Source organism: Sminthopsis crassicaudata, chromosome 3 (genome assembly GCF_048593235.1).
Source record: "Sminthopsis crassicaudata isolate SCR6 chromosome 3, ASM4859323v1, whole genome shotgun sequence".
In the NCBI taxonomy this organism is placed as follows: domain Eukaryota; kingdom Metazoa; phylum Chordata; class Mammalia; order Dasyuromorphia; family Dasyuridae; genus Sminthopsis; species Sminthopsis crassicaudata.
In genome coordinates this window covers 511705457-511717954 of record NC_133619.1, presented here as the reverse complement: position 1 = coordinate 511717954, position 12498 = coordinate 511705457, and the positions used below count along the sequence as shown (strand labels likewise).

Here is a 12498-nt window from a genome sequence, read left to right as displayed (position 1 = left end):
ATAAATAATTTGTGTTTAATGCACATGAAGGATAATCTAAATGCTGAAACTGTTGCGTAGACTAAATACCAAATTTCAAAATTTCTAGCTTCTTGTCATGAATTATCAAATTAAATGATTGTTCCTTACTGTGCCATCTATTGAAAAACAAAAACTGAATAGTTTGGAAACAGCAATTGGGATTTTAATTGTGGTGCTAACCACTTAGGTTGACAAGAAGAAATGCTTCCATTTAGGTGGGATTCTAAAGTGGGCAGTTACCTCCATTCTATGGCATTCTCCAGGGACTTGAAGGTTTTAGGACGACCTCGTAAGAAATTCTGCATGCTGTTTAAAGCATCCATTGCTGTACCTACACATTAAACCAAAATAATAACAGGTATTCTAAGGCAATAATAATAAGTAACTTAGTTAATAACATTCTAAAGCACTAATAATAACTAACTCAGTTAAATCCTATGGATGGAAGCAAGCTTTCTGGAAAAACAATTACTCTGACAGATCTATGGAAATTCCCTGGGCTCCACATGTTTTTGGAAGCATAGTAAGTATTTACATTTATACAACGCTTCAATGTTTGCAAAGCCATTTACTCACAACAACCTTTTAAGACAAGCAGTACATGTATTATCTTCATTTTAGAAATATGAACCTTCCCTCTGGCTGGAGGCTCCAGAAGCCTCCCAAGAAACCTGCTCACAGAGAAAAGGATTCACAGAAAAGAAACCTCCTCCCAGAGAAGGATTATAACTTAGAGACAATCAGAACATTACACTGAGGAACATTAATAATAAATTACCAACACATTAAAATAGGTCTAACTACATTCACCCTCTAACTTTATATATGCCAAACCCCTATGAGCAATTTAACAACTTACCTTCAACAACATCAATCATGCAGAGACCCAGTAAACTTGGCACCAAATTGGATGCTGCTGTATGGACTGCAATGGCACCTCCCATGCTGTGGCCAATTAGCATGATAGGAGGGGGAAGATCTCCATACATAGCTTCAACAACATTCCCTACATCCCTGACAAAAAGAAAAATAGGTATTGAAAGAACCAAGAAAATTGAGAAGAATTCTATAAGTAATTATGTTAATTTCTTTTCCCCTACTTCCCTCCTATTTAATCTGTGATAACATACTTCTAGAAGTAACTATGAAGCTAAATTGACTTGTTCTGAATACATACCTTTCCATAAGCTGTCAAACATGAGATTGAGGAGCAGAATGGGATTTAAGAAATCTGGGTTTGAATCTGATTGTAAGTCATAAACGCTAACAAATATTAAACGCTTATGCTATAAGGAACATTGTGATAGACAGTGGAGAGAAATGAAAATTATTTAAGACACATAAGTATGTAAGAGAGGTATATAAAGTATTCCATGAGGTCTGACTGGGGATAGAGGAGGCAGTTTTTAATTCTATTGGAGAAAAATCCAAAATATTTACAATTACAAAGTGTTTTAAGATTTGCAAAATTTTTCTCTTAACCTTGTGAAATAGGTTCTGCAAGTATTCTTGTTCTCATTCTATATATCCAAGTTGGTTATCAAATTTCTTATCCATCTACACTGATCTCTTCATTTTTTTCATCCTTTCTCCTTATTGGAATTACTTCCCTTTGTTCACAGACATATAAAATGACAACTACAATAATAATGTCTCAGTCATATAGCATCATGAAAATGAAAGTTTTAAAAGTAAATTTTCCAGATAGCAAAAAGCACCAAAAGTTCTTGATAGTAAGTTTATCTATTGAAGTTTGTATTCCATGGAGATGCTTGTGGATTCCCATTCATTGTGATTCTGGGCCTTATGTTTTAATTATCTCCTGAATATGTTCTTTATAAATTTCTGCATACCTTTTTATATTTCATAATAGTCAAAAAATCCCTCAGTTATTCTTCACTTACACCATTAGGCCCATTCCTATTTCCAATTATTTATGTTACTGATGATGTAGTTTATACCACTTCTTGCCAGCAGATTATCTTTAACAAGATTTCCCCCCCCAATAAATCTTTTCATTGCTTTCCACATTCACACACTGGCAATAAATCCTGCATATATATTCTATTGTCATGAATTGTGATTTAAGGGTCTTGCTTTATTCAACTCTTACATGTTTTTATCTTGTCTTCCCCAATAGACTATAAATTCAAAGCAAAGAGCATGTCATATTTTACAAATATTTCTAGAAGGGAAAGCACCAAGTTTATTAAGGTCCTTCCCTAAAATCTAATGACCCAAACTGACAATATTCCACATGTACTCTAAAAGCTACTCTTTTGCTCTAGATATTGTATTTACTTATGCAACCTAAGGTTGCTTTAGCTTTTGGGTTACCAAGACATACTACTGACATATAGTAAATTTGCAATCTACAAAAATGCTCAAGATTCCAAAGGGGGGGGAAAAAACTCCATAAATTTAAAGCTGTCTATAATTCTATAGCTTTATATCTGTCTATATCTCGCTATACCTCTCAAAGGAGAACATGTATTTCAGCGCAACCAAAGAGCAACTATAATACCTTTAATATGATCTTTCAAATACATAATAAAAGTCAAAACAGAATAAGGCTAGATGGAGTTTTTGATAGTGAAAATGTGGATAATATTATATAGAAGACTTCACATATAATATTATTAGATCCTTTTTTAGTACATCTCTGATGCCTCATTGATGTATGGAGATGTCTGGGCACAAGCCTTGAAAGGTCCTATCCAACAAGCTGAAGAGGCATTAAGTATGGGATAAGGTGACAAATTTACTTATTCACTTAGGATTCATCTAGTTTGTACAAATCAGAAGGGTAGCTACACCAAATAGTAAGTTATTTTGTTTAACTAATAAAATCATCTACCAAGATGTGCAGGATGCTGTTTATATTGAAAGAATAACCACACATCCTTAAAAAATATAAATATGGGCTGTTTTCACTATATGAATAATAACAACACATTTCTTTGATTTCTACAGCTTTAAGAACACTTTTCCTCACAGCTACCTGGTAAGAAATACAAATCTCACTGTCTCCATATTACAGATGAAAAAACAGAGGTTCAAAGAAATTATATGTTTTAGCCAGAGCTATACAGGTACTAAGAACCACAGTTAGATTAAAATCCACATTTTTCTGACTTAAAATTTCAAGGCTCTATAATATCATATTGTCTCTTCAATCTATTATGAATACAAATTTATGCCTCATTTATTCTCTATAGCTTATTTGTACATAATTATTTGTCTCTTCCATGAAACTTATTGAAGGTAGGGACTATTTTTTGCCTCATTTTGTGTCCCTTATGTTTGGCAAATAGTAGGTTACTTTGCTGTACCTTGAAGAAAAAAAGGGATTCTCTGAGGCAGAGGTGAGGGAATGCATTTGAGGCATGGGAGATGAACAGTGAAAAAGCATCATGATGTGTGAGGAACAAAGAGAAAGTCCATTTGACTGAATTTTAGTGCAAGATGGGAAGTACTATCCAATCAGACTGGAACAATTGGTTGAAATAAGGCAATGCAGGGTTTTAAAAGATAATCAGATAAGTTTGTATTTTATTCTAGATACATTAAAGAACCCCTAAAATTGAGTTGGTAAGGAAGAGGTGACATGATCTGCATTTAAAGAAATTCACTTTGTCAGCAACATGTAAAACAGAGTGGAGTGGGGCAAAGCTTAGATAGAAGAAATTATTAGAAGTATTATAACTACCTAGGAAAGAGATAATGAAGATCTGAACTAAGGTAGTGGTTGTGTGAGCAGAGTTAATGGTCTGATGTAAGAGACATAGAAGAGGTAGAAAAAGCAAGATTTAGGAAATAGTTAAAAATTCAGAAGAGGTAAAAAGTCTGGGATAATGATAAAGGTTATAAACAAGAGTCATAAGCTCCTAAAAGGGAGATACCATATCCCATAATTTTCTCTATTTACTTCAGTATAGTATAGGCTAGTACACTAGTACATAGCAGGCTCTTAACAAAATATTAGAGAATTAAATATACAAACTATTTGGTCACCTAAACTGAAAAGCTCATTCTTCTTCATTATAGTACAAGTCAAGAAAACTAAATGAAGGGGGAAAAAAAGCATCAACTTACTTTGCCATAGTTTCTGCAGAGAGATCTTCAGAATTCTTGACTTTTGTCTCACCTAAAAAACCCATATATTTAAAATGTTTTCTAAGGATATTGTAAAAGTTAAAATGTTCCTCTCTGAAGCCTTGGTTCTAAAGTAACAAAATGATAACTTTCTTTAGTTTATCTGATGGGACAGAGTAATCTATGTCATAGACACAGCTTTTTGATGACAATTGAGAAATTTATAGTAGACTCACAAACAAATAAGGTTTCCATATTACTTAGTACAGCATATAAACTTTTTATTTGCAACTCAACTTCCACTCAGGAAAATTAGAACTCAGTTATCAAATAAAACATTTTCTAAAATGAATATCACAATGAGAAGATTGCAATTAATAAAAACTAGCACTTCCAATAAATCACAAAACTGAATGGTCCAGGACTCTTGGTAATTGATTTGTGACATTTAGGACTGTTTAGAACACACTATATCATACCATATAACTAATGCTTAATTAAGTTACTTACCATGACTCCTCAGATCCAGTGCCACAATCCGACACTGAATTCTGCTGATGATTGCTGCCTAGAAGAAGAAAAAAGACAGGTACGTTACAAAATTATCAGAGAACCCCAGATAACATTTTAATCTTCATGATTACAGGAAGCGACTTCCATAAATGATACTAAAAACAACCAGTTTTATATTTTGGTCTATGTGCTTCTTTTGTCCAACTCCTAAGACCTTCTCCCCACAATGTGGAAGTCTCTAATTACTGTTTGTATTTGTGTTTTAGAAGTGAAGTTAATGCTTTTCCTTTTTTCAGTCATGTGTCTTTCCTCTTGAATTCACTAAAATCTTATTCTAATTCCTCTTTATGGTGTGGCAATGATTTTAAGTTCTTGAAGGCAGTACTAACATAATAAAAATTTTAAGAGGTACTATATATCAAAACTGCAAGATGGTCTACTAAGATTTAAACAAGTTGATATTTTCTTATATGTTTATATACATGTATATGTATAAAGATCTATACAAATGGCTAAATCACAAATCTTTTAAAATACTGAAGTATAAAATGTTTTGCCAAACTCCCTAGATAGGAATCATAGAAGCTAATGCTGTATGCTGGTTCAAAACTCAATAAAATTCTGGCCATCAAAGCATGAGACATAGTGCAATACAAGCCTATTTTCTTTAAGGCATGACTTTTTTTATGTTGATGTACAATAAAAAAACGATGTCTATTTCTAGTAAATAGTATAAAAAAAATTCTAAAGCACTATATCTTGGTTTTTTTTGACTAATAACTAATTTACATTAGTTATTTCACACATCATGGTAATTCTAAAATTCAATACCCAAAATAAAAAAATTTTAAGTAATTTTCAAATGCTAGAAAAATAAATTTAGTGAAAATACTGGGTCAGCTTAGCTAAAGACTGCTCAATTTCAAAAGACCTAAAAAGAAAGAGTCATTAAAATATCTTTTTAAAAGGTACAGACGAGAATAGAAAGATCAGAAACTCAATATCTGACAAAATTTTCTGGGAAAACTATAAAGAAGTTTGGTAAAAATTAGGCACAGACAAACCTCATGTACCATGTACCAAAAAAAGTCAAAATAGATGGACATAAAAGATGATATCATAAATTAGTAGAGAATAGAAACATTTATCTGTCAGCTCTATGGATAAGGAAAGTTTATTAACAAACAAGAGATAGAAAACATAATGGAAATAAAAGGGATCATTTTGTTTACATGAAATTATAAAGGCTCTGTACAAAGAAAAGTAATACACCCCAAATTAGAAGGAAAACAGGAAACTGGGGAAAACTGCTTTTTATTTTTACATCAAGTTTCTCTGATAAAAAGTCTCATTTCTCAAATATATAGGGAACTCAGACAAATTTACAAAAATAAGATTCATTCTCCTACTGATAAATGGTCAAAAAATATGAACAAGCATTTTACAGAAGAAAGCAAAACTATCAGTAGTTATATGAAAAAAAAAATACTCTGAATAACTACTAATCTGAGAAATGCAAATTAAAATTACTCTGAAGTTCTATTTCATACCTATAAGATTGGTTAATATGACAGAAAAAGAAAGACAAATATTGAAGAGGATGTGGAAAAATAGGGATGTTAATTCATTGTTGGAGTTGTGAACTATTCAACTATTCTAGAAAACAATTTGGAACTATGCCTGAAAGGCATAGTATATATAAGCTGTTCATACACTTAGATATTCAAAGAAAACAGAAAAGGATCTATGTGCACAAAGATATTTATAGCAGTACTATTTTAGAAATTGAAGGGATGCCCATCAATTGGAGAATGTCTGAACAATCAGAGGAATACTACTGTGCTTTAAAACACAATGAGGAAGATTCTTTTAGAAAAACCAGGGAAGACTTAAACTCATGTAAAGTGAAGTGAGTAGAATCACGAGAACACTGAACATACCAATAGCATTACTGTAATGATGATGACCTCTGAAAGACTTAACTACTCAGATCAAGACAACAACCCAAGACAATTCCTAAGGAAAAATACTATCTACCTACAGAGAAAGAACTGATAAACTCTGGTTACTCACTGAAGCACACTTTTTCATTTTTTTTTTTAGGGGGGGAAAGAGGAAGAGTCTTTTGCAATATAGTTAATATGGAAATATATTTTGTATAACTTCTCATGCATAATTGATATGATGCCTGACTTCTCAAGGGATGGAGGAGGGCAGAAGAGAGAATCTGGAATAAAAAATGTTAAAAAGAAAGAAAGGAAGAAAAGAAAGGAAGAAAGAAAACTACAATTTTTAAAATGTAATTGGAAAATATTTAATGAAATACATGTATGTGTTTACATTTTATATGTATGTATATGATATATATATGAAAGTTACATGTTGACTTTATTATAAACTTGAAAAGAAAGCAAGCTGTATGTTAGAGATTCATAGTTTTATGTATTTTTTCTACTCAACTCTATATGGAAATGTTCATTTTATTTGGTGTTTAGTTAAAATATATATACATATATATATATATATATATATATATATATATATATGTATGTATATATATATATCAATAAAAAGCCTGCTATATAGGTAAAAAAAAAAAAAGTGGTCAAAATGGAATTAGGTCCATTTTTTCCCCCAAGGGGTAACTCCAGACATCTTACTGTATGGGGGCAACTATGCCATTCCATCCCCATACTCACTGCTCAGTGTAAAAATTGCCTGAAGCAATGCTAATAGAAAGTCATTTATAAATTGTAGCCTTTGAGAGTTGCCTGGGTCATACTGAGAAATCAGAATACATACTGAAACAGTGTCTTCCTGACATTTTGCTATCCTTTATATTCTACTACATTCATAATATATCTCTGATATACTATGACATACTATTTCTTGAGTCCACAACAAATCTTATCTTTTTAAGGTAAGATTTATTTACCATAATTTACAAATAAATGGCCTTCAATTTGAAACTGAGAAGCAATGAATTACTACTATATTATTTCCCAAAGTACTTGCAATATCCATTAAAACAGAATTGTTCTCTACAACCCAACTCTACTATTTCCCAAATCGCTACGTGGAAATTTGTCATTTTTTATTAAGAAGCATCAAATTTCAACTTCTTTCTAAGTACCTGTAAATCTGAAAAACATGATCCTGTTATCACCACTGATACCTGTTTGTCATTCTTTAGAACTCAATTCCCAAAATTTGTGCTAGTTACACCTTTCAATTGTATTCTCTAGCATCTCTTTTCATCTTCTTCCTGAAAATCTATGTCTTATTTTTTGTCTATTAACTCTGTAAGAAAAATTTGTGAGCAGCATGATTCACCAACAGTTCTTCTTGAATCATAATCATTGCAATAATCAGAATCCTCAAATCTTTCAGAGATGTTTGTCTTTTAAAATGTTTATCTTCCGGGCTCAGATGATTTTATTATAAACCAACTCATACAAATCTTCCCAGATTTCTCTAAAATTATCCCTTTCTTATGCAGTAATAATATTATATTCAAAATACCATAATTTATACAGATAATTCCCAATAGAAAGGAATCCTTTATGTTTGTTAATTTCTACAGTGCCGAATCTATACATAGACATCACCAGATGGTCAAGACAGAAATTAGACTGATTACATACTTTGTAGCTAAAGGTGAAAAAATTCTATAGATTCAGTTAAAACAAGACCAAGCTTAGATCACAAGCTTCTTATTGAAAAATTCAGAATTAAATTTGAGAAAGTAGGGAAAAAATAATAAGACCCTATATATAGGTTTGACCTAAAAAACATTCCTTATGAATGATATAGAAATGAAAAAAAGGTTTAAAGGATTAGGTCTGGTAGATAGATTGTTTGTAGAACTATAAAAAGAGATTCATGATACTGTTCAGCAGGCAGCAACAAAAAAATATCCCAAAGATAAATTAATCAATTCAGAAAATGTTCTATAACTCTCAAATGCTATTAAAATGTAAACTATTATTAATAATCAAACAGAATAACTGAGCCTCTCCTTGCTATACACACATAAATAGGTGACTCCAGAATCACTTTGAATTTACCCAATCTTCTAAATCTAGAAACTATATTTCTTGGGAAATAGTATGGTATAGAAGATAAAGCATTGGAATGACAATCAAAGACTTGGATTTTAGTTCATCCTTAGTTACAATTAGCTTTATGTTCTTTAGTAAGTCACTTTACATATCTGAGCCTGTTTCCTCCATCACTTAAAAAAAAAAAAAAAAAGCGGGGTAGGGGAGGGGACAGATGAGAAAACTAAATAATGTTTATGACATTCCAGCTCTAAAACTCTATGATCCCTAAACTGCCTATCTTCCACTGTATAAACTGAGAGGAAAGATAATTATCTGAGTCAAGCTCACCCAGCAACAGGAAATCTGCCAGAAATTATTCTCATTCTTACCAGGATTTTATGTAACATGTCAATACATTTCAGTGTTCTCTTCCTAATAGCTCACAAATGACAACAACTTCTATTGTCAGCAACTTAACTTACAGTGAACACAGCCCAGGAAAGGGCAGAATGGCCTCCTCCATGCAGCAACAACAAGACTGGACCTTCTGAACCACTCTTATAAATTCGAAAAGTGTATGAACAGTTAAAGATAATGCATTTCTATTTTTGGTTGTATTTCTTTCTACCTGTACCCACACCCATCTTTACAAATTATAGTTTGAAGATCACATTAAAGAAAAATTTTGAAAACCCCTCTTTTTTTGGTTGAGATGTTGTCCAATTCAAAAAACTAATCAAAAATAATTTGTTCTCATTTGAAACATTAACTAAGCAGAAAATTCTGGTTTCTATAAGACAGAAAATACCGTTTATTCACAAAAAGCTCTTGAAAACTTTTTTTTCTGGTACTTTTTTTGAAGAGATACACAAAGCTTTTGAATTTAATCCCAATTTTTCTGACCTTGTCATGAGACAAGTCTGGAGATATTGGTTTGGATTTACCAGTGACATTTATCACAGTGTATATGTATTCTGGGGAATAAATTCACAGGAATAAACACAAGAAGACAGTATTTTGAAAAAGGATATATCTTTGCCACTTTCATTCTCCACTACTACATCTTCCATAGATTCAAAGTACTGGTTCCAGGAAACAGGGGAAAAGTCTCGCTTTCTTCCAGGGCTGAAAAAGAAATGTTTCAGGTAAAATATTAACATGTGGAGAGCTATTCTTTCAGTAACAAGTGCCCCAAAATTGGTTTAAATTGTTCTGTTGTAGCCAATGTATATATTGTTTTGCTGATTCTATTTTACTTAACTTTATATTTCCTTAATTCATATAAGTCTTCCCATGCTTCTGTTTCTTATGATATGGGAATATCTCATATTCACAAACCACAATGTCTTTAGCCTTTCCCAATCCATAAACATTTATATTGTTTCCAGTGTTCTCAAAAAAAATATTGCTATAAATATCTTAAGAGTATATAAGACCTTCCCCTAGTACATATCACTTGATATCCTTGGGTAAAAAGTATGCCAGAGTGAATTTTTAGAAAGTTGATTTCCTCATAACAACTTGAAAAACTTCATGCAGTTCATTACTTATATTTTTCAAAGTGAATGATTGTCCATGATGCATGTAATGTGTCCCAATTGTTTTATCCTGACATTAAGTGCTCAATACAATTTCCCTATATAATTTTAATTTTTAGAAACTAATTATTGAAAACATTTATTGATATAGCATTGCCATTACAGATAAATTTCCCTTAAATGATTTCAACAAAATATCACACATAGCTAAAAAGTGTATTAACATCTATGGCTTTATCTACTTGAAATACATCTTCTCCATAATGCAAATAGAACCATTAGAAGTTGCTCTACATATGATTTGCCAAGCATGATTCTGACTATATCCATATCTACACTAACATTTCCACAACTGAATGTGGATTTTTACACTTTAGAAATTAGGTAAACAATCTTGTAAGATTCAAATGATCCTTTTAATGTCCTTTTAAAAATTGGTTTTAAAAACAGTGTACATACTTTCTGAATGCATCCTTTAAAAGATGTCATTTCAAAAGGTTTCATGCTATCTGGAATTAAAGCATCCTTAAGAAAAAAATAGATGGTTTTTTAATCTCCAAATATATATCCATCCCACCCCCAGGGCCACCCCTTATAACAAAGAATAAAATAGAAAAGAAAATTCAGAAAAACTAAGAAACATACCAGATAAAATACTGAAAACTGGCAAAGCTAATAAAAGATGAAAAGGGTTAATTTTGGAGGGGATTGAAGAAACATACACACACTAATATATTGTTGATGGAGGTGTGAATTGACCCAATTGCCCTGGGAAGCAATTTGGAATTATGTGGAAGAAGTAAATAAAACATTTCTATCCTATAACTTCACAATCCCACTATTGGGCACATACCTCAAAGAGATCAGAGACAGAGGCAGACTCAATAAACAACGAAATGTTAAAGTTCCAGTTTTACCAATAGCACAGAACTAGAAATAGTAGATGGTTATTAATTAGGAAATTGAAAAAGAAAATGTAGTGCATAAATGTTATGCAACATTATTGCTTTGTAAGCAATACTGAATGTGATAAATACAGAAAAGTATGAGATTACATTAACTGATGGAAAATGAAGCAAGTGCAGTCTGGGAACACAACAATATAATGACTACACCCATGTAAATGAGAAGAATGACAATCAAAATTGAATTTTAGGAAATTATAATGATTAAACTTGGCCCTTAAACATTAATTTAAAAAAATTAAACAGATGAAAAAGCACATTCTGTCTTTCTTTGCAGAGGTGGGAGATTATGAGCAATCTGCTGTCCAGAAAATATCATATCTGGTATATGATCTGGTTTCTTAGTTTTTCTAAACTGCTTCTTTTCTTTTTTTTATTCTTTGTTATAAGGGATGACCCTGGAGGTAGGATGAGGATATACCTGGAATTGTAAGTGACAAAAAAAAAAGAGGGCTCTCAATAAAAATATTTTTGTTTTTGTTTTTGTTTTTTTAATAACAGTACTTCTGAATCCTATTTTCTGTATTTTAGCTTTTTATTTTTTCTGCAATTCTATTAAAATTGTGCCTGCTGTCTTTGCTTATAATAGTTTTAGCTGCCTCAGTGGATTTTTTCTTTAAACCACTTATATATTTTATTCATAAAAGGGGAATGTTATATAATTTTTTAGAAATAAGAAAAATTTTAAATTAAAGCAATCAAACTTAAATTGTAGAAAATTTCACTCTTATCTATAAGCATTGTCAAGTTATTTCCATTTTGAAACCAGTTTATTATAGTATACTTAATGAAATGAACAATGAGAAACCATAGATATTATGGAATTTTTAACTTCTTCACAAATATTGTTTAACTGAGTTAAATGATTTCATTATTAAAATGTAGCAAGTAGTATAATGACAGATTTTCTGTGTCATGAATGAAAGCTGACTAATGGTAACACATTTATATATACTTTTGAGATTCAACACATAACACAGGGGCAGCTAGGTGGTGCAGTGGATAGAGCACCAGCCCTGAATTCAGGAGTTCAAATCTGGTCTCAGACACTTAACACTTCCTAGCTGTGTGACCCTGGGCAAGTCACTTAACCCCAGCCTCAGAAAAAGAAAAAAAAAAACATATAACACAAATTTAACATATTTTACATATAAGCACATTAAATAATTTCTGCATTGCAATTATTAGAAAAATTTGCAACATTTACTAAATACTGAATTTGATGTTTGTATTCATTTTGATAAAGTGTATATTTAAAAAGAACTTGTGCTTGAAAACATTCAATAATTTTTGCTACTGCTTTGTACTATTTTAAAAGGGTTC

At 31.3% G+C, this 12498-nt stretch overlaps 1 protein-coding gene across 1 annotated transcript in view; it reads right to left on the bottom strand.

Moving 5' to 3' along the window:
* PPME1 (protein phosphatase methylesterase 1) overlaps positions 1-12498 on the bottom strand; it is a 57420-nt gene that overhangs the window by 25937 nt on the left and 18985 nt on the right. The window contains exons 2-7 of the mRNA XM_074304052.1: positions 9704-9797; positions 9155-9247; positions 4627-4684; positions 4117-4168; positions 881-1035; positions 262-352 (exon numbers count right to left, since the gene is read on the bottom strand). Coding sequence (XP_074160153.1) covers positions 262-352; positions 881-1035; positions 4117-4168; positions 4627-4684; positions 9155-9247; positions 9704-9797 — 543 coding nt within the window. The remainder of the gene's footprint in view (positions 1-261; positions 353-880; positions 1036-4116; positions 4169-4626; positions 4685-9154; positions 9248-9703; positions 9798-12498) is intronic.